Source organism: Chinchilla lanigera, unplaced genomic scaffold (genome assembly GCF_000276665.1).
Source record: "Chinchilla lanigera isolate Chin_1 unplaced genomic scaffold, ChiLan1.0 scaffold00015, whole genome shotgun sequence".
Classification (NCBI taxonomy): domain Eukaryota; kingdom Metazoa; phylum Chordata; class Mammalia; order Rodentia; family Chinchillidae; genus Chinchilla; species Chinchilla lanigera.
Genome location: NW_004955416.1, coordinates 9782739 through 9805536, shown reverse-complemented (window position 1 = coordinate 9805536; position 22798 = coordinate 9782739). Strand labels below are relative to the sequence as shown.

At 49.4% G+C, this 22798-nt stretch overlaps 1 protein-coding gene across 1 annotated transcript; it reads left to right on the top strand.

Moving 5' to 3' along the window:
* Positions 1–5083: 5083 nt before the first annotated feature.
* Positions 5084–21326, top strand: Epb42 (erythrocyte membrane protein band 4.2). The gene is made up of 13 exons (XM_005381368.1): positions 5084–5228; positions 7592–7777; positions 9018–9251; positions 10979–11097; positions 12314–12418; positions 12730–12907; positions 13440–13578; positions 13853–13956; positions 14698–14940; positions 16445–16744; positions 18058–18218; positions 19365–19498; positions 21115–21326. The coding sequence occupies exons 1-13, from the start codon at positions 5219–5221 to the stop codon at positions 21275–21277; spliced, it is 2076 nt and encodes a 691-aa protein (XP_005381425.1). The 5' UTR covers positions 5084–5218; the 3' UTR covers positions 21278–21326.
* Positions 21327–22798: the final 1472 nt, after the last annotated feature.

Genomic DNA, 22798 nt, shown 5'->3' with positions numbered 1-22798 from the left:
GGGACTACAGGCACACTACCACTGTACCCAGCCAGACATTTTAAGTATTTTACTCTGTTTTCCTAGCCTTTCCCAACAGAATGTGGGGTAACAAGCTAATCTGTTGAATCTAGATGCAAAAATCAGTGAGAAGACTGAATAGAGAGCCTCTGTGGTTTGGATGGAGGCTAATTTTAAATGGAATATGTAGGATTAAGTTGAAAGATCTTGGTTGGAGTCTAGGCTTTGCCATGAGGTGTGAGATACTGGGAAAGTGTCATTCCTGGGGGCTTAGAGGTAAATGGCCAGGGTGTGGACTGCTGTACACAAGAGGGTGATTATGTGCATTTTTCAGCCTTGTCTTTGGCTCTTTTGGGGCTCTGGTCTATCACAGTTTGCAGCATTTTAATGTGGTCTTCTACATGTCTTGATTCATTGTGCTCTTATATTTTTTCTGGAGTTTGGGAGTAAAATAATTGATTTAGTCATTAAAAGAGATGTTTACTCCTTGAAACTGTCTTCTCACTAATAAAATTATAATAAATGATTCCTTACACGGTTTACAAGGTTAACATTCAGATACTACGAGAGACCTAGGTGAAAGTAAAGCAATGCAGTGACATAAGTAATTTATTTGAACCTGGGGGTCTTGTTGAACATCCTGTCTCCTGTGACCTCCCTATCCTCTCCGTTGATGTGTCTTGCCAATTACTTTTCAAATCTACCCAGGCCCTCCTCCACCAACAACACTCCCTACCATGCCACCCTCCCCTCTGCCTGGCACTGTTATAGTAATCCCTTTCTCACCAATTCCTTCCCCTTTTCTCTCCTGTAAAGCATTTCCCCTATTTCAGCCAGTGTATATTTAAAATGCAAATCTGATTTGTTGCCCCATTTCTTAAAACATCACTCAATGGCTTCTCACTGCTCTGAGAATGAAACTCAAAATACTTAACTCAAAACTGGCGGGTTTAATCCTTAGCTGCTCCCTGCGTTTACAATTTGCTCATCCTGTTCTCCTTCCCGCTCCACTCCACCCCTCAGCCCAGTGCCTCGGCAGCCCCGCTTAGCTTCCCAGCTTCCAGCTGAAATATCCCTCTCTCGGTGTCTTAGTTACTTTTTTCACTGCTGAGACAAAATATCCAACACCCAAAGTAAATGGAGGCAAGGTTTATTTAGCTCAGTTCGTAGAGGTTTCGTTCATAGTTAGCTGGCTGGCTCCACGGCAGGGCTGGATCACAGCGGAGAAACAGTCCAGGGCAAGGCAGAAGGCAGACTGCAGCTTGGCAGCAAATAACAAGGGAAGGTGACAACCAGCTATGACAGCAGCACTCTTTCAGTCTGTTAAATTTTTATCCAGGCTACCCACCCTTAGGGCAGGTAGCACTCACACCTTTAATCCCAGCATCACATCCTTGACCCAGCATCAAACACCCTAGGTCCAGCCACCCACCAAAAGGCCCACCTATGACCACATGAGGCTTTCTTTGTGGGGACATCTAGATACAAACCGTAACATTCTGGAAGCCTACCCAGACTTTCTTTCGTAGGTGAACTAGTACTGCAGGAATTTAGTGCTATGTCTCCCCCTGCTGGACTATGAGCCTCATGGTGGCAGGGACACGTCTGTCTTAGTCTACTGCTGTACTATCAGTACCTATTCCACCAAGCACAATAGTGCTTGGTGGACATTTGTTTCACGAATAAATAAACGACTCCTTCTTGAGGACACACCAGCTGAGGGGTGCTGCTCCAACAGGAAGCTGGGGAGCTGAAAGGCGTGGATACCGTCAGAACTGGGTCACATCTTTCCCGGCACCCCTCCTTCCATCCTCCTCACACCTCCCACTAAACCAAAATACAACAGTATCTGTCTCATTGTGGGCTACCCAGAAGTGCCGCAAAGGAAATAGCGCCAGAGACGGGACACTTGTGAAACTATCACGGGAACTGTACCAGAAAAGAGGAGATTCTCTCTGCTAGTACCAGAAGTAGAAGAAGCCACCAACAGGGAACCAGTCCACAATCTCCCCAGTGGCTCCCACGTACAGGGCTCTCAGTGGGAAAAGCAGTTCTTTCAGCCAGCCTTTTCTTTCCCCTGCAAGATTTTGTCATTTTAGCTGGTTTTGGTGAACTTCAGCAGTGTAGCAGTGCATAAGATCAACATGCAAAAATCATTAGCATTTGTGTACACCAACAATGAACAGGATAAGAAGGAAATTATTAAAATAATAGCACTCACAGTAGCTTCAAGTAACATGAAATACTTAGGAATTAACCTAACCAAGGAAGTGAAAGACCTCTACAGAGAAAAACTACTGTACTCTGAAAAAAGGCGATTGAAAAGCGCATCAGAAAATGGAAAGTTGGGAGGCTGGGGATTTAGCTCAGCAGCACAGCACCTGCCTGGCAAGCGCAAGGTGGTGAGTTCAATCCCTGGTACTGGACAAAAAAAACAAAAACAAACAAACAAAAAAAGAAAATGGAAAGTTGTCCCCTGCTCCTGGATAGGCAGAATCAATATTGTCAAATGGCCACACACTCAAAACTGTTACATAGATTCATTGCTGTTCTAATCAAAATAACACCAGCATACCTTATAGATCTTTTAAAAAACAATTCTAAAATTCATATGGAGCAAGAAGAGACCCAGGCAAAAGCAATTTTGGGCAACAAGAGCAAAGCTCAAGGCATAGCAGAACCTGACTTCAAGCTATACTCCAGAGCAATAGTGATTAAAAAAAAGTCATGGTACTGGAATAAAAACAGACACATGAATCAATAGCACAGAGTTGAGGATACAGAAACTTTCCCAGACACATTCACCTATTGAATCTTTGACAAAGGGGCTCAAAGCATATATTGGAGGATGGATAGCCTATTCAACAAGAGGTGATGGAAAAACTGGTTATCTATGTCCAGAAGACTGAAACTAGACCCTTATCTCTCACCATGTACTACCTAAAAATAAAAATGGATCAAAAATCTAAACACTGAAACAGAAATATGCTGGACATGGTGGCACACACCTGTAATCCCAGCACTCAGGAGGCTGAGGCAGGAGGATTGCTGTGAGTTTGAGGCCAGCTTGGACTACAAAGTGAGTTCAAGGCCAGCCTGAACTTCATAGTGAAATCCTTTTAATAAAAAATATTTTTAAGAAAGCTAGGAAAATTAAACCTATTGGAAGATAAAAAAGTAAAACACTTGAAAATATATGTGTAGGAAAGGATTTTCTAAACAGAATCTCAACTGCACAAGAAATAACAGCAAGAATCAACAAATGAGATTACAGCAGACTAAAAAGCTTCTGTACAACAAAAGAATCAATTAGTAGAGTGAAGAGACAACATATAGAATGGGAAAAAGATAGCAAAAGCCAGCTACTTCTCAGACAGAGGACTAATATCTAGAATACACAAAAAACTCCAAAAACTTAAACCACCTAAAAGTAAAGATCCAGTCAAGAACTGAGCAAGAGAAATGAACAGATACTTCAGAGAGGAAGAAATACAAATGGTCAACAAATATATGAGAAAATGCTCAACATCTCTGGTCATTAGAGAAATGCAAACCAAAACAACGTTAAAGTTCCATCTTTCTCTAGAAAGAATAGCAATCATTAAGAAACCAAACAATGACAAATAGTGGCAAGGCTGTGGCAAAAAAAGGAGCCCTTCTTCTTTACTGGTGGAAATGTAAACTAGTACAACCATTATGGAAATCAGTATGGAGACTTTTCAAAGAACTGAAATTAGAAATTCCATACAACCCAGCAATTCCCTTGCTAGGTATCTTCCCCAAAGAGTTTAAGACATCGTACTACAGTGATACAAACATACATACATATAGCAGCATAATTTGTAATAGCTAAACCCTGGAAACAGGCTGTATACCCACCAACAGCTGACCGGATAAAGAAAATGTAGAATGGAAATCTTCTCTGCTATAAAGAACGACAGGTTTTAGACATTTGTAGGAAAATGGATGCACCTGGAAAAAATGTTGAGTAAACTATATGAGATACGCAAGCTTAAATACTGTATGGTATCTCTCATTTGCGAGGCAGAGTACAAAGAAAATAATGAAGGATGGGTAGAAGGGGACTAGGAGATGGATCTCTTGTAATAGGGAAGTGGCCCAAGAGAAAAACTACAGAAAATAAGGAGGAGGAGGGGAAAGGGAAATGAGCAGGCTAAAGACATGCCACATACAGAAACCTGATAACCTCAGTTAATATGAACATTATAAGTCACAGTGTAGGGACAGAGGGAAACGTCTCCTCAACAAAAACACCATGTGTAAAGTCTCGGGTTTCATCCCCGGCACTGCAAAAGAAATTAAACCATAAAAAAAGAAACAGGAAAAAAAATAATAATCTTTTTACTCCAGCTCCCCTGCCTACCAGCGATTTTTGAAGTTTATTTTATGACCTTCCATAGGTGCCTCAACACACACAGCAAGGACAGCTGCTCCCTAGGGTGCCTCAGAAGCCAGGCAAAAGACCGAGGAGGCCCAGACATCAGATCCTTTTTCCTGCTCTTGAACCCTCAGTGACTAAGTGCAGAGATACTGAAAGACCCAAGATCTTCTCCGGGAAAGTGTCCCAGAAAAGGTAGTCTGGAGGGCTGGCGCCCTGGCTCCAGCTTTTAGGACACTTATCTTTCACCAACAAACTCTACCCCCTTATCTCTTTGATACAGATGAATTCCAGACACGTGTGTTCCCTCTACATTCAACACAGCCCATGAATGTCTAGCGATGCGCAGCCTCTAATACGCTCAGGGCCTGAGGCAGACATGGACACCTGTGTGCGGTGCCATTTCTCCCAGAGTCTTCCTGTGCTGCCCAGATAACATCTCTGCGAGTCTCTCGAGGCTGCTGAAGAGACAGCTTTAGGGGTTTCTTCAGAGGTTTTCCAGTCCGAGGTCTTCTCCCTTCCACCTCTCGCCCAGGCCTGACAGTCATACCCTCGCCTGGGCCTCCTGGCAGTAAAAGATAGAATTTTTAAGAGGGTTACTCCCAGCGGCTGGCTCCTGAGATACCAGCAGGGAGGGAGTAGGAGAGAAGAAAGCTGTCAGGGCTCTCAAAGCCAACAGAAATTTTGCTCTTCATAGATTCTTAAGCCGAGAAGTGTTCCATAACTTTCTGTCTGGGTAAAGATTCGAAGAGGGAGTCCAGAAGCAACAGCTCAGGACAGGCTTTTCCTGCGCTCAAGAGGCTAAGAGCACCTGCAGCTATGGGGCCAGGTGAGCACAGCCAGCTGTCACAGGGCACGGGACGGCAGCGTGGCAATGGGCAGGCCGTGGAGGTAGACAGGTGGTCACAGTCGTGGAGATGGTGGGTAACACAGATCTACATTTTTACCCCAGGATCCCCGTAATGTGACTGGGCACAGCTGTGAGACAGATGAGTAACACCCTGCAAGAGGGTGCTATGGCCCAAAGCCCAACAGGAAAGAAAGGGCAGTAGAAGATAATAAGCCCAGCTAACAGGGATAGAGGCAGCCGTAAAACAAGAAACTGGGTAGATCCGGAGGTTGCAGAGATCTCAGGGTCTTTTTGTTTTGTTTTGGTTTTTGTTTTTGAGATAGGGTCTCCCTATGCGGTTCAGGCTGGCCTTGAACTCACAGTGATCCTCCTGTCTCAGCCTCCTGGGTGCTGGGATTACTGGTGTGTGCTACCACGTCCGGCTCTGACAGGTGTGGGCTGAGGCCCTGTGGGCAGCTGAGGACTCTCTTAGGGCTGACTCAGTGTTCTTGTCCTCTCACTGATGAAGGAGCTGGCTGGGTAGTTATTGTGTTCAGCGCTCTGCTGGGCAGAGGATGCAGATATGAAGAAGCAAACAAACCTCTGCCTCTCAGAAAGCTCACGGTGAGCAGAGAGCGACACAGCTATGGCTATGAAATGGGGTGAACACTGGAAAACGTGCAGTAGAATAGTGTGAGCTCAGGACGGGACTGTGTTGGAGAAGACAGTGAAAGTGTCAGAGGCCGGTGCTTCGGATCTTGGAGGATGAGTACGCGGGCACCTACCGGGTGAGAAGGGTAGGGGAAGCGTCCAGACAGAACCAGACTCCAAGCCAACTCCAGCACGTGGCTCTGGCTGTAACACTGCGCTCAGTGTGTGGCGTCGGGTTCCCAGGCTCATCCTCCGGCTGCTCGCTGCCCCGCTGTGCATGCAGCTCTACCAGGTGATGGAGGCAGGCGCAGCCCAGGCCCAGCCCTGGTTTGAGGGAGCAGAGAGGATTCATTTCTGGTTTGTGAGTGCTGCGGACCTTCATCGACAAGTCGAAGTCTCACCGGGGCTTTTTTATCTACTTTCATGGCTGGAGCAACACCTGGTGGCTGAGAGGGACAGAGGGACAAGGGACGCACAGAGGCATTAGAACCAGACAAGGAGGTGCTTTCACGGTTCTTTGTATTCAGCACTGTCAGTTCTGTCCCCGAGGTGTATTTCTTTGGCACCGTCTATCAGCCTCGGCACGGATGAAAGGAAAAGTAGAGAAGGTGGCTGCTTCCTTCCAGTCTTTGCCCTTGCCCTCTCCTGTTGAGCTCTACGCCAGGAAGGTTGGCAGCTTTGAGGGCTGGGGATGAAGTTCAGTGGTGGAGCACTTGCCTGGCACACACAAGGCCCTGGGTTCAAGCCCCAGAACTGGGGGAGGGGGCAGGGGAAGGAAAGTGGCAGAAATGTTGAGAACTCAAGGAGATTTGAAGTAGGAGAATTTTGCATTTGCAAGGGACTTTGGGGCAAGGAGTGCTATCAGGCTCACATTTCTTACCAATGCGGGAAAGTAAAAGCCGTAGCTTCTCCCTCCAGCGCAGAGTCTAGGCAAAGGTGTAGCCTGCCTTCCAGACCAGGGTTCCTGATGGCCTTGCGCTGGCAAAGGAGCAAAAGTGCACAAACCCTTCACTGGATAAGTAACTAAACTTTATTGTTTTCAGTATTGTGCCTTGTCTTGGGCTTGCTGTGTATATATTTTCTTTTAACATTTCTCTGTTCCTGATATTTCCTCCCTCTGTAATATAAGAATTGAGTGACAGACGTCACAAACCTCGGGGGCCTTGTTAAGTTGGTCTGGGCTGAGCGGTGCCTCGAGTTTGGTGAGCCTGCAGGCCAGAAAGCACACGGGAGCTCAGGGAGGTGGCTACACCCTGGGCCTCACACCTCTCACCTGTAAAACAAGAGAATTGGGCTCAGAGATCTGAAGCTAGTTCTCAAAATTATCTGTGTTTTAAGAGAGAAAAAAATGAGTGGAGAGGAGTAAAATCTGGGTGGTATTCATTGCTTGGAATTTGGACAAGAAGGAGGTCAACACTGAGAATAAATATTGTTCTCTATAAAAATAACAATAGTCTCATTTAATGGGACAAGTACCTGACACTGTGCTGAGTGCATTATATGCGTGACATCAGCTCATCTCCAGGACTCTGCAGGGGCATGGTTATTTTATGGAGAAGGAAATGGGGGCTCAGAGTAGTGAAGTTACTTGCCTGAGGTTGCACACCTAGTAAGTAAATGAAGCCAAAGACTTGAACCCCGCCCTGATCCTGGAATCTCTGCTTTTACTTATGTTTCACATTTATCCATGATTTCTGTCTTTTCCAAAAAAGACCTGGGTATCAAGAGCTGTGACTTGCAAGCTGCAAAGAATAATGAGGAGCACCACACCCAGGCCATCAGCTCCCGGCGCCTCATTGTACGAAGGGGGCAGTCCTTCACCATCACCCTGCACTTCCAGTCCCCCATCCAGAAGTTCCTGCGTGCCCTCAAGAAGGTAGCCCTTATTGCACAGACTGGTAAGTGACATAGGCCCAGACTCTGGGCAACAGGACGAGGGTGGGAGGGGCTCTCTCCCCAGCACCCTGCAGGGAACCAAGGGACAAATGGCCCATTCTATGGCTGGCCTTAAGAAGTCTGCCTAGCTGGGAGGGCTGTTGTGATAACATGACAAGATCGTGTGCATAATAAATATTATTTATTATGACTCACAACCTGCTCAGCAGCATTAGCACTAACAGGTTTCTTTTGGTGGCAAATATAATATCAGCTTTCCAAGTCTAATGTAGTAGCACACACCATAATCGCAGCACTCTGGGAGACTGTGGCAGGAAGGTCACAAGTTTGAGCGCCGTCTAGACCACTTAGAAACTTCAAGAGACTGTCTCAAAATAAAGAAAAAAATTTCAGGGGCTGAGAACATAGCTCAGTGTAAAGGCCCCGGGTTCAATCTTTAGTACTAAGGTAATAATGATAGTGATAATAATATCAGCTTTCCAGAAAAGCCTGACTGGACTCTAATTGAGGCTAAATATAATATCTAATTGTCACTATTCATCCAATCTGCACGTGCATCAGATAGTGAACCCAGCACTTTGCATGCAGTACCTCCAGTGGTCCCCACACTGGCCGACAGAGCAAGCACAGTCCGCCCTGCACAGCGAGGGGCTCCACACCCTCAGAGCCGACCGTCCACAGACGGGAGCTCTCTGGAAAATAAATCACATCTGTACTGAACATAAAGACTTTTGCCTGTTCTTGTCCTGTAAACAATACAGGCCAGTGACAATTTTCACAGCATTCACATTTTTAAAAGCATTTTAATAGTTTAGAACCAAGAGATGGAGGGAGAGGGAAGGAGAGGGCGGAAGAAGTAAAGAGAATCAAGATGTGCTCTGTACCTGCACCCACTCCCCGTGAGGAACAGAATTATTACGTACTGCAAACAGGGACTAATAAAAACAAAAAAGTAATTATTCAAGTGACTTGACTATCCTGGGGCTTGGGTATCGGTGGGGTGCCGGAGCCCATCTTCCATGGATTCGGACAGATGGCTGCACTATTATTTTGCCATTTTAGAGACTATGAACCTGTCCTAAATGCAGGTCCACAAGCACTGAGAACTTGTGCTCTCGCACCACCCTTTCCTGTCCTCCGAAACCAACTTTCACCTCCTCCATCTTGATAATACTCTGCCTTTATTACCCTGAGTTGTGAGCTCGGAGTCCTAATGCTGGACTCAACACGGCACAATTGCAGGAGAGCAGCCTTCCAAGAGCAGCAGGACCCAAGCCACATTCCCAGTTTCCAGACCGGGGGATCCAAAGTGGTGGAGGGCCGCGGTGGAGGAAAGAGATGCCAGCTTCTGGACCGTCTCTGTGACCACGCCCGTGGACGCTGTCATTGGCCACTACTCGCTCCTGCTGCAGGTCTTAGGCCAGAAGCAGCACTTCCTGGGCCAGTTCACGCTGCTCTTTAACCCCTGGAACAGAGGTGAGTTTGGACCTAGGCTGGTCTCAGTGGTGCTGGAGCTGGGGCGCTCTGTGAGCAGCCCCTCCCAGGTCCGCTCCAGCATTCAGTTCCCATAGGTGCATCCTCAGACCTGGGGTCCTGTTGTGGTGTCACCCCTGGCAGAAGGGCTTCCCGATGAGGGAACAGACTTGCCTCACCACCAAACTGTGGCCCTGTGTTGGTCAAAGAAATTAAGACTCACTGCAATGACCTGGAAAACTTCCCCTGATTGCAGTGGGATAGGGGCAAGAACTGGAAAGGACTGCAGGAACAAGGTGCTTCTCTGTCTCTCTGGTCTTTCCTGTTCTGCCCCTGAGTGCATTTGGGTTTCCTGGGGCCAGAAGTGTACATAACTTAAAGGATCTTTTTTTTAAAAAATACAAGGTTTTTCCATTGCTTGTGGAAGGGTTCACCTTAGTAAGGGTCTCCAAGCTTCAGCTCCATCAGCTCCATAGTAAATGTTTGTTTCTCCTACTGTGTGTTCTGCTAAGACAGATCACAGGGTCTTCACCACACTGACCTGTCTAACTCAAGCCTCATAGTTCAGCCAGCCTATGGTGGGCTCCCGGGGGCCCCGTGACCTTCTATCGCCTAATTCGGGGCCACCTCTGGCAAAGTTCAGCTCAGACTTGGCTCAGGCTATTTCATGTAGACTTGGTCAATTTGTCCAAAGTAGGTCCCAAAAAGGCAGTATATTCTGAAGATTCCTGTGTATTCTGAGGGTTGTATTCTGTCTTTCCTTTTTAAATCTGTCACACCCACCTTAATCCTGTGGGCTCCCTGAGCCTTCAACTTGGAGAATGGAACACAGCTCCACCCAGCTTTCCCATCTGAGACGCCAGACCACAAGTGCACAGCCCTTTGCCTTGCAGGAGTTTCACTGCCTGCCTGAATGAGGTTGCTTATAAGGCAGGGCTGGGAAACCAGAGGAAACCTGGGGAAGTAACCCAGGTTCCTAACTGTGGTACCTGAAGCCCAAGGCACGCTCCTCCTCACCCTCCTCTTCTTCCTCTTCCTCCTCCTCCTCCTCCTCCTCTTCCACTCCTCCTTCTTCTCTTGTCCAGGGTGGGGTTCTCCAATCCCCACCTGCTATCAACAACACATGAGAAACCACCTAGGCATCCAGGCTTTATGTGAGCCAAAGGCTGGATTTATTTTGCCTGGGTACTGACGAACCCTTGGATGAGGACACAGGAGGGGCACCGGGGAGAGATCGTGGGCATCCTAGGCCCACCGGATCCCTAGCTTCGGGGCAGAGGTCCAGTGCCTGGACTTCATTTCTGCTCCCCACTGCTTCCTCCCCTCCTGGCTTGCCAGTGCTCCCCTGACCTCTGCTCACTCGCATTAACCTACCCTTCATAGTTTTGTCTCTGAGATTTTTTTTGGTCATAAGTTGAACCTGAGGGAAGGACGTAACAGGGTCACAGGGAAGTGCTCTGCGCCACTGCCCATTTCTCTTGGCTCTGGCTGCAAACCTCTGGGAACCACAAGGCTTTTTTGGGCGGCTTCCTCAGTCTGCCTGGCTGACCTTGAAAGCGGCCTCTGCTGGACCCATGGGCTGTAGCACAGGTCCCCCGGGGGCAGTAAAAAGGGACTTCCTCCTCAGTCTGCATTAGGCCTAGAGCTGCTGGGGAGGCTGGAACCCAAACTGGACTGGGCGGTGGGCCTGGCAACCCCTCAGGCCCTTGTCCTCCCCTGCTTCCCGCCAGAGGACGCTGTATTTCTGCACAACGAGGCTCAGCGCGAGGAGTACGTGTTGGACCAGAATGGCCTCATCTTCCTGGGCACAGCTAACTGCATCCAGGAAGAGCCCTGGGACTTTGGCCAGGTACTAAGGACTTCTAGGGACGAAGAAGGATAGTGGCTATCTTATGACCTTCAAGGTTCAGGCTGGACAGAACTGGCAGGTCCAAAAGCCCCTGGTCAGAAGGCCACTTCTTTAGCCCATGTCAGCCCGGTAGTGCCACCCTTTCCTCTGTGCTGCTTAGCACGAGTCGTCTTCCTAAAAGCCGTGGCAACTCCCTGTGTTAAATCCTCCATCTACAGGACAAAGACCAAGCTCTCTAGTGTGTACCCAAGGCCTTTCCTTTCCCCATAGACTGCCCCACACGCTACCCCTTGAGCATTCAGGCTGAGCGTTCCCTCTCCCTGGAATAGCTTCTCTCCTTGACAGCCAGGAAACATCTCTTAAAGCCCTCTGAAATCTTCCCCTGTCCCCGCAAACAGCAGAGAAATTCTCTCCACCAAACTCTCTCTTCTGCATTGGTATCTCCACCAGCACCTTATAATCTGAGGGGCTACAGGTCCATCTCCAGTCTTTAGCTGGGAGCTTCTCCAGAATAGGAGCTGCCTTTGTGTCCCCCATACCATTTAGGAGTTTATTACACAGAAATGAAAGGAAACTGAAATGAAACGAACTTGGGTGTGGTGGCACATCCCTGTAATTCCAGCACTCTGGGAGAATCAGGCAGTTTTGCAAGTTTGGGCAACTTCATGACTTAGTGAGACCCTGTCTCAAATTTAAAAAAAAAAATAAATTAGAATAAAAGCCAGGTATGGTGGCTCATGCCTGTAATCCCAACATTGGGGAGGCTGAGGCAGGAGGACTGTTGTGAGTTTGAGGCCAGCCTCAGCTATAAAGTGAGTCAAAGGCCAGCCTGAAGTACAGAGCAAAACCCTGTCTCAAAAAGAACAACAAGAAAAAGAATAAAAAAGGGCTGGGAATGTAGCTCAATGCAAGGCCCTGGCTTCAGTCCCCAGTAGAAGAGAGAGGGAGAAAGAGAGAAGGGAGGAAGGGAAGGAGGGAGGGAGGCAGGCAGACAGGCAGTGCTGGGAACTCACACCCTGTCAGGAGAGTGAGACCACAGAGCAGAACAGGACTGGATGCCCAGCATAGGGAACGGGGCACAGCAGGAGAGACGGAGCGGCCAGAACTCCCTCCCACAGGGGACAGTGAGGCAGGGGAAGGACTGAACTATGAGGCTGTCCTTGGGGTGAGTGCCTGACCCGGACACCCTTTGTCTTGGCCTGTGCGGTCCTTACAGTTCGAAAGGGATGTCATGGACCTCAGCCTGGATTTGCTGGGTGTAGACAAGCAGGTGGAGGAGTGGAGCCAGCCTGCACATGTGGCCCGTGTGCTGGGCGCCTTGGTGAGTGACAGGTGGGGGTCCAGGGGAGGGTGAGTAGGACGAGTCCTCTACAGATCTCTCCCACTTCCATGGCCCTGGAAACCCTCACGTCACAAATGATCCCCTCCTCTGGAGATGTGAGAGACAGTACCAGAGAAGGGTCTGATGGAGGAGAAGGACAAGCGATGCCCTCCACAGGGCAAGAGAAACCCAGAGGTGTCAGGAATCTAGAAAAAAGCCAGCCATGGACGACGCTGGCCTGGCTTTCCTCAGGCGCCTTTCCCTCGCCGCGGAGCCTGACGTCACACTGCCATCTGTGTATTCCCCCACAGCTGCACGCTCTCAAGGAAAAGAAGGTCCTGCCCGTGCCGCAGACCCAGGCCACCCAGGAACATGTTCTGCTGAACAAGCGCCGGGGCAGCGCGCCCATCCTGCGGCAGTGGCTCACTGGCCAAGGGCGGCCTGTGTATGAGGGTCAGGCCTGGGTGCTGGCTGCTGTTGCCTGCACAGGTAGAGTGGATGATGGCAAAGCAGCCGCCTGGGCTGCCCAGAGTGGCTACGCTGCCTCTCAGGTTGTCCCTGGGCCGCCACAGAGGAGGGACAGCTTCCAAAGCAGGCCCTGCCTCCTCCACTTCATCATGCCCGGAGCTGGTTCAGACACCCGGTCTAAGGAGCCAGAGCCTTGTCCCAGCCCCTCCTCCCCATGAACTTCTCCTTATCCCCTCAGCAAAGCTGTCCCCAAACTCCCTTCCTGAAAAGTTCCTCCATTTTGCCCCAGCAGAGCAAGCCCCCAGCACTCTCTCCTGCTCTGTCCTTGCATGTGGAGTAAATTGTGTCAGCCCTGAAAGGTCCTGTTCTGGGGTGCAAGTTCTAATATCCTGGTGCCTGTACCCCCTCTCCTTCCACACTGTCACCTGACATTTAAGACAGAGCCTGTCCAGAGGTGACACCTGAAAATTGCACCCCACACAGCACCACCACCATCCCTGCACCCAGGGTACCCCCCCCACTCTCTCTGACGTTCTGTACCTCTCCCACGTAGTGCTGAGGAGCCTGGGAATCCCGGCCCGGGTGGTCACCACATTCAACTCAGCCCAGGGCACCGGTGGGAGCCTGCTGGTGGACGAGTACTACAATGAGGAGGGGCTGCAGAACGGAGAAGGCCAGAGAGGCCGCATCTGGTGAGAATCCCAAAGGAGACGGGTGCCAGACAGGAAGGGCTCCAATCTGTGTGGCATAAACCCATGGGACCCCACAGCCCAGTGCCCCCGGCCCTACGACTAGGCCTTCAGGACTCTTGGGGTCAGTGGTGGTGCGCACACCCCTCCCTGGCGGTAACAGCCACTCTTACACAGTGTCTCTCATCTGCATGAGAAAACTCTTTTTAGGTTGTAGCTCTCAAAAACTTCCACACTCTTTGTTTTCCACTTGAACTTTTGCCTTTGCTACCTTCAGGGTCTTCCAGACTTCCACAGAGTGCTGGGTGACCAGGCCTGATTTGTGCAAGTCTTACGGTGGATGGCAGATTCTGTACCCAAAGGCTCTGCGCGGAGGTGGAGGTAAAACCTTCGGGTGGGGCCAGAAGCACCCAGTGCTAATCAAGCAAAAGAGCCAGGGCCCCTGAGAGAAGGAAAGGAGCAGCAGCGGATCCAAAGGGATGTGTATCGCTCACACAAGGGAAGCCGAGGGAAAGATGGTAGCCAGCAGGAGACTGGCCTGATGCCAGGGGGCCCGGGGAGTAAAGGTGCCAGCCATCGCGCCAGGCAAGGGAGCTGCCTCCTGGTGGACGGCGGAGGGTCTGAAGATAGCCTGGAGGTGTGCTAGGCAGGGGCTTGCAGAGCAGGACTGAGAGGTTCTGAGTGTGGATGAAGAAGACCTCAGGATAGGCTCAGAGGAGGACGCGTCAGCAGCCACAGAAGCCTGACCTTCCTCACCCGGGAGCAGAACGTCACAGAGCCTGGCATGTGGCGAGTGCTCAAGATCGGTGACCGACTGCTGTCTTCTCAGGAGTACAGCTGGCTTGGGAACTCCTGCGTGCTACGCGTGTTACCCGAAGGTCCTTCCTGTCCAGTTTCGGAGAGGGCTTCTGCCACAGGCCACAATCAAAAACTCCTTTTGCCACAAAATTAGGAGTTTCGCCTCTGCCTGCGTCTACCTCTCAGAAGCCCTCTCAGGGCCCAGCTCTGACCTTGGTCCAGGGGAAGGGAAAACAGAGAACAGAGCAGGGACAGATGTGCTGCATCCCAGGACAGGCAGAGATCTGGGTGGCCCCCTTGCTCATCAACCTTTCTCTCCCTCAGTCCTGGGAGCCTGTGATCTGGTCCCGGTCAGAGCAGTCAAGGAGGGGGCACTGGAGCTGATGCCTGCAGTGTCGGACCTTTTTGCCTCGGTGAATGCCTCCTGTGTGGTCTGGAAGTGCCGTGAGGATGGGAAGCTGGAGTTGACCAGCTTCAACACCAAGTATGTTGGGAACAACATCAGCACCAAGGTTGTGGGCAGCGCCCGCTGTGAGGACATCACTCGGCACTACAAGTACCCTGCAGGTATTGGCCCGGAAGGGGCCCAGGCTTCTCTGCACCTGGGACAGCAGAAGAGAAGGGCTGGGCCAGACAGACGCACGCTGGAAAGGGCCCCTGTCCTTTTTCCGTCACATAAACATGGTTTCTCAACCCTGGTCCTCACTATTTTTTTTTTTTTTTTTTGGTTTTTCTCCAGTACTGGGAACTGAACTCACGACCTTGTGCTTGCCAGGCAGGCGCTTTTGCCGCTGAGCTAAATCCCCAGCCCCTGGTCCTCACTATTGATGTTTTGGACCAGATATTTCTTTCTTGTAGAGGGCTGAGCATCCTAGGACATTCAGCATGGTAGTGTCCATAAGACACTAGCCATCCTGCCCCAACCACACATTTCCAAAGTCCTGGAGGGAGGAGGAGAGCAAAGTTACCCCCAGGTGAGAACCACTGCTATAAAACAGGACACGCAATACCAAGCCCAGCTCCCAGGAGACTCGTAGTGTTGCCCCTCCCCGTCTTCTCCAGCGCCCCTGCTCTTCTTTTACTTAGATGAAAGCACTGCTCCTCACCTACTTGTCCAAAGCAGAAGACCTCTACCCCCTGGAGTCTTCCCTTCACCTTCACGAGCTACCCTCATCTCTGTCTCCTGGGCACTTTCCCACTGCCTAGAGCCAATCTGGGGCCTCATTACCTCTTGTCTACAGGATAGCAACTAAGCCCCCTGTCTCTTCTCCCTTTCCAGTTTTCAATTCCCAGACTGAGCTTCCTAAGACACAAATGTCATTTTGCTACCCCCCTACATTCACACTCCAGAATATTTCATGGCCCCCACTGCCCTCAAAGTAGTTCCAAATTCCTTCACAGAAGATTCAATTCCCTGCAAAATTGTCCTCAAAGATGGTGCTGACTCATTGCAAAACCTCCTCTCTCCTTGTTCAAGGGGCACATTTGCCAGGTGTGGTGGTGCACGTCTGTAATCCCAGCACTTGGGAGGCTGAGGTAGGAGGATCCTTGCAAGTTTGAGACCAGCCTGAGCTACAAAGTGAGCTCAAGGCTAGCCTGAACTGCATAGTGAGACCCTGTCTCAAAAAGACAAAAAACAAAACAAAACAAAACCCAAGGAGAATGTTCATGATACTTGGAACACTTGGCCCTTCAGTGGCTTGGTAGAGGCACTCTTTCTGCGGGACAGGGGGTTCCCAACATAGGCTTTTAGGGGCCAACTACGGTCTTAGAGGTTTGCAAAGCTTTTGTGTCTTTGGCATCTAAGAAGTGAACAAAACATGTTTGTTTGTTTGAACTGTTTAAGGCTTTCTACTTTAATTTTTAAAAAATATTTTAAAATTAATTTTATTGGTACACTTTAAACATAATAACATTCTTCATGTAGAATTTTTACTTGTACATCATATATCCCAATTCTTTTCTTTTCCCCCTTCCCCTCCCCTCCCTTCATCATTTTTATCCTGGGCTCTTAACAGAAGGGTCCGCACCTCCTGCTTTAGAGGCCTGGTTTGTTTCTCCCGTTCTCCAGGGTCTCTTGAAGAGAAAGAGGTGTTAGACAGAGTCCAGAAGGAGAGGATGAGGCACAAGAAGCACAGGAGCATCCACCCCCCGAGTTGTGAATCGGATGATCCACTGTACCTGTTCTTAGAAGTGCCCAGCTTCCTCCCCCTGGGAGGAGACGCCCAGATCTCAGTGACCGTGAAAAACCCTGGCAACCAGGAGAAGGCAGTGCAGCTGGTGATTCGGGCCCAGGCAGTAAACTACAATGGAGTCCTTGCCACTGACCTCTGGAGGGAGAAACAGTCATTCAGCCTCAGAGCCAATGAGGGTAACTTTCTTTGGCCCCACCAGCCACCTGGCTGCACCCTGGGCACTGCCCACTGCTCTCCACAGAAGGCTCTTACACCTCGGTGCTCATTCTGTCAGTCGTTCAACACAGATGACTGGGACTAACACAGGGAGAAAGCCCTACAGCGCCAGCTGCAGTCAGCTCGCCGAACAGAACCGTGACTGCAGTGCGGGAGCATCTGAGGAGCTGGTGCAGGCTGCTCCCAGATGACTTGCACTATGCCGGCTTTTGAAGGGAGAGAGTAAGGGAGACTAACAAGTGTAAGAGGGGAGGTCAGGAGAGGGCTGGGCTGAAACACGTCCACTAGCAGAGCCACCTGGCTGAGCCAGTGGTGAAGGCCAGCCTTCTGGAGTTCAGCTGATGGAGTCGAGCAGGCAGGGCAAGCTTGCAGTCCTTCCTGGAGGCGTATGGGGAAGGACAGGCTGGGTCATGGCCAGCCGGGAACACTGCATGGGAGGGTGGTGGTGGTGATTTTTTTTTAAGATGAGAGAGCTGAACTTCACATGCTGAGGAAAATAGGACAGAGGCAAAGACTGAGCCTCAGAGAGACAGGTTATAACGGTGCAGTTCCTGAGATATTAAAGAGACAACTGGAATGACTACAGTTTACGTTTGCTGAGCAATTACTATTCGGCAAAAATGGTGCCAAACTCTTACTGAGGCATGATTTAGCCAGCCCTCCACAGCGACCTCACAAGGCAGGAACCATTACTACTTCCACCTCCCAGAGGAAGGCACCGAGGAGACACACAGCGGTTAAATGTCAAGGTCACACAGCTTGTCAGCTACGCATGGAGACAGGGAACGGATTTAAAAAGCAGGGGACACTCATCTCCCTGGGGCGGGAGTGACAACACAGAGGGACGTCTGTGTCTGCAAGTTGGGAATGGGAGCCTGAGCTTGATAGGAGCCATACTCAGTGGCTTCGTTTTTCTCTGCCAAAGAGGAGCAGCAGCAGGGAACGGAAGGAAGCACATGGGCACATCCAGCAGTGACTGTGAGGCAGGCTGAGAGAAGCACCTCCTGTGCTGCGGGTACTGAACACAAACCGTGCCGGTGTTAGTGGGCAAGGACACTGAGGCCCAGAGGGCGCCCCCATCCTACTCACAGGCCTGCGCCCCGCTGGCAGTGCTAGTGCAGATGGGAAGGGGGGGTCCTGAGTGATTGCAACGCTTACAGTTGCTGTAGGGCATGAGGCATCTTTCAGGTTTTTGCATCGTGTGGAGCTATGAGGTGTTTTCTGGGGCTCATACTTACCCCAAGGTACCAACTCTACCTATCGTGTGTTTCAGTTCGAAATAGAACCATCCACCTGTCCTCCTCCTCTTTTGAGCACAACCTACCTGAGAACAGCTGCCTCAGACTCACTGCGGTGGCCACGCACTCTGCTTCCAGCCTGAGCTGCTTTGCTCAGGAGGACATGGCCATCGAGAGACCTCGCCTCGCCATCGTGGTAGGCACCAGACCTTCCCTGAATTGTTTTCATGGATGTTGCTCAGGCCCCCACTTCAGAAGGAACCCGAGTTCCTCAAGCTCCAGGGCAATGACCACGCTGCAGTTACCAGACCCTGTTAGGCTTGGAAGAGATGTGTTCTTACACCTACTATTTCAGTTTAAATCTTGGAATTTCTTAGTTAAATTTCTGAAAATTGGGACTTTCCCAGTTGCTTCTTCCATATTTATAGGGATAAAATCACAGCTTGTTTATTAGCATTTTATACATCTGCCAAGGCCTATGGGGGGCTGGAGGTATGGCTCAGTGGTAGAGCACTTGCCTGGCATTCAAGAAGTCCTGGGTTCCATCCCCCAAAAATTTAAAGAGAAACAAAAATCCCTATGAGGAGCCATTTCCTTAAGTCGGATGAGGAAACCTGAGTCCTGGAGAGCAACATGCCCACGATTGTACAAGTAGGAAGGTCTAGAAGCTTAGGTCTCTTAGTCCTACTCTCTTTCCACAAGACTACTGTGGCCAACGTGAGATCTGCCCTCAAGGAGGTTATAGTTTAGTAAGGGAGACATGGCACTTGATATTCTATGTGAGGATTTGACAGAGATACAAAGTCTCCCTGATATAAATGAGATAAAGGAGACTAGCTCCAGCTGCTGGCTTGGGGACTGTTTCATGAAGGAGGTAACATTTACGCTTGGCCTTGGAAAACTGATACGCTTTCAGTACAAATTAGGAAGGGGCACTAAAGGCAAAAGCAGACTGAGACAGAGAGGCAAAGGAAAGGAGCCGAGGGGTGTGCTGGGGACTAAGTCCCTCCCAGGGATGGGGTGTTTAGTCAAATGAAGCAGAGGGGGCTGGAGAAGTGGGGCTAGATGGTGCAGGATCCAAATGCAACCAGAACTGCACAGGCGAAGGGAAGCCCTCCAAGCTTTCCAAGCACAGGAGAGCGCCATCACAGATGTCAGTTCTAGCCAAGGGTGAAGGGAACGCAGGATTATCCCAGAGAAGGGGAAGGAGTCAGGTGAGCAGACAGGGGCCAGGAGGTGGAGGGAGCCCTGCAACTGAGGAGGGACGCGGCGAGGGTCTGGGGAAGGTGCGACTATGGCTCCGTGCCCTTGGCTTCGCGCCATGAGCTGTCCCTCTCCACAGATGCCGGAAGTAGCGGAGCAGTATCAACCTCTCAGGGTTGAAGTCAGCATCCACAACTCCCTGGATTCCCCCATGAAGGATTGTGAAGTCACCATCTTTGGAAGGGGCCTCATTCACAGAGAGAAGAGATACAAGTAAGTGACTGCCAGTTTCTCATCCCCTGACCCATCACAACTGGGCAGAAGGGCAGAGCGCCAAAGCTCAAAACAAACCGTCTTTCTGCCGTGTCCGCGGCATGTCCACAGGGCATGGATGAGCGGGGTGAGCCCCTGTCACCCACCTCACCCATTACCGTCCTGGTCATGCAGGGACAGGCGGAGCACTGCTGGCAGATGCTGGAAGGAGGTTAGGGAGACAGATACCACAGCGGGACAGGTATCTTCTCAGTGTGAGCAGAGAACTGCACCCTTCTAGTCACCACAATGTACAATTTTGCTTTATTCATTTTTATTCCCATTCTCTCCTCCCATTCCCATACCACCCTTCACATCCTCTGATTAGTGTGTGTGACATGTCTATTGTTGTTTCTTAAGCCTGTATTTCAAACATGTTATTTCTTTTCACTTGGAGATGTTACCATTCATGCATGTTGAGATCACTACTTCCGCTCCATAGTACAACCCAGCCTGCATCTCCGCTCCCTACCTCACCCTACGCGCAGCGCTCCACAGCCTGCATCCCCGCTCCCGCCCCTCCCACAGTGGTCTCTGGCGGCACAAGCAATGCTTTATTGGACAAACAGCCTCATGCATGACCCCTTCTACACCTTTTCGAAACTGCGGTGGTAGAGGGCTGTATCTGCACAGGAATGGAACTGCACGAGTGCCTATATTCCTGTCTTCCGCTCCTGGCAATACAATTTTGTATTTCCACCCTAATAGAAAGAAATACTTTGCCGTTGTTTCATTTGCCACTTTTTATATATTTGCTAACCTTTTCCATTTCCTTCTGTCAATAGTCCATCCTTACCTCCGCCCTCTTCAGTTTTGGAGTTTTTGTCATTTTTCTTGATGTGTAGGAGTTCGCATGTATTCTAGGTAATTAGGTCTCCTGTTGGTTCTAGGAATTATAAATGTTCTCTTTGTGTCCATTACATCCTTTGTTGGGTTCCCACACAGTATACTGTTTAAATTTCAAAATGCCTACTCTTACCACGGCCGAGGCCCCTGGCAGATGGCTGAGATACTGAGATACCTTCCTACTTTTACAATCTTGGGCATGTTGCTCTCCAGGACTCAGGTTTCCTCATCTGACTTAAGGAAATGGCTCCTCATAGGGATTTTTGTTTCTCTTTAAATTTTGGGGGGATGGAACCCAGGACTTCTTGAATGCTAGGCAAGTGCTCCATCTGTCTAGAGCAGATGAGGAGGCTGACAGCGCTCCAAGTCCCCTCTCCTGACACACTGCCAAGCTCTCAGTGCGCCTACCACACCCACCGGGCTGAGCAGTGAGTGGGGACGCCACACTAGAGCGCTTCCCAAACACGCCCCAGGACTATTACCAAGCACGGAACCAGACTCCATCACAGATCATGAAAGAAACAGCAGATGCTTCTCATCTGAACTATGTACACAGCTGCTCAGCATGGGGAGGCTCCTGTCTTCCAGCCCCTTGTAACCACCTCTGTGTTAACAGCAGTGTACTTAGATGTTTACTTCCTCCTGGTCCGCCTGTGCCAGCAAGGGGTCACTGGGACCAGGAGAGCAATGAGCCTAGGCACAATTAGCACCTGCTCTTCTCTTTATTGCAGGTTAAATCCAGTGCGGCCTGGAAAAACCTTGTGCACCTCGTTCCAGTTCACACCGACGCAGCTGGGGCCTCACAGGCTCACTGTGGAAATGGACTGCGACATGTTCCAGAACCTAATCAGCCACAAAAGTGTCACCGTGGTAGCCCCGGAATTTTCAGCTTAAATTTCCAGCTCCATCAGCACCACTCTTTTTTCTTGAGACAGGGTCTCGATATGCAGCTCAGGCTGGCCTTGAGCTCACTTTGTAGCCCAGGCTGGCCTCGAACTTGCAACAATCCTCCTGCCTCAGCCTCCCGAGTCCTGGGATTACAGGCATGTGCCACCACTCCTGGCTCATCCAACATCACCACTCTTAAAGCCACAATCTAGAAAACAACTCTTGAAACTACAATCTAAAACTAAACATGTGCTGGGGAAGGAAGGCTTCTTATCAAATGAGCCTCTAGGTTGAGTTACCAACAACAAAGCTAGATCCCCAGAAATCAGTGGATAGAGATGCTCATTTCTGTCACCTCAGCCACTGAGAATAGCTCTTAGAATGGAAGCTACAGGGCTTGAATGACAAACGCTTTTGAAACGCTACTCAGTAACTTTTCAAAGTACATGTACATTTTTTTGAGTACATTGTCGGAGTACAGACTTTTCAAGTTCAGGGTTTTTTTAACCATTTTCTTCCTCCTTAACTACTGTAACATGTAAGGGAAATGGCCTAAAACAGTATTTGAATCATCCATTTCTGATGCAGTGGGATGATATTAGCTAGTAGTGGAAATTTTAGGTAATCCTAATGTTACATTGAGTGGTGCTCTCTCTGAACAGTATCCTTAAACATCCAAAGGTGACTGAACAGTTACATTCTGCGAGCAGAATGATCTAGTTAGCTGCAGACAAACTTTTACTAGAGTTTTCCAGTCAGGATCCCACAACTAAAGTCTGATATTAATAACATAAATCTGATCCCGTACAGAATATATATATATATGTATTTTTTTTTTTTTGAGACAGGGTTTCACCATGCAATTCAGGATGGCCTTGAACTCATCTTGTAGCACAGGCTGGCCTCAAACCCACATCAATCCTCCTGCCTCAGCCTCCTGAGTGCTGGGATTACAGGTGTACGCCACCATGCCCAGCTGAGAATATAAAAATTAAGTATATAGAAAATACATCCAATAAAAAAGGATAAATAACTTTTCCTTTCAAACAAAGCAAGGATTTTTGTTGTTGTTTACATTATTCTGTTGCTTTGACATTCTGCTAGTTTTAGTTCCTTCTCTTTATGACATTTGTTTAAAGCACAGGACGGTGCCTTAAAAAAGTAGGTTAAAATTCATTTGGCTGAAGGAACTTCAACCCCAAATATATACTTGTTACTCCAAAGAATGACTCTGTGCTGACTATTCCTAAAGAAATCAGGGAGACAAATGTGGCAACTTGCAGCCAGGGAGGAGAAGGCCTGCAGTGCAGTGTGGGGTGGAGAGTGACCGACCTGCAGTGCGTCCAGCCCCACTCAGGTGAGCATAGTCTACACCGCTACACAACAGACCTACCCTGCCCTCTAATATATGATCTTCTAGACGGATGCAAAAATGGATTTAAGTGGTGATCATTCTGCAAAAGGACATACCAAGAAGGCCCTTAAAATTATATGAGCTCTTTTATACATTAAACTATTTTAGATTTA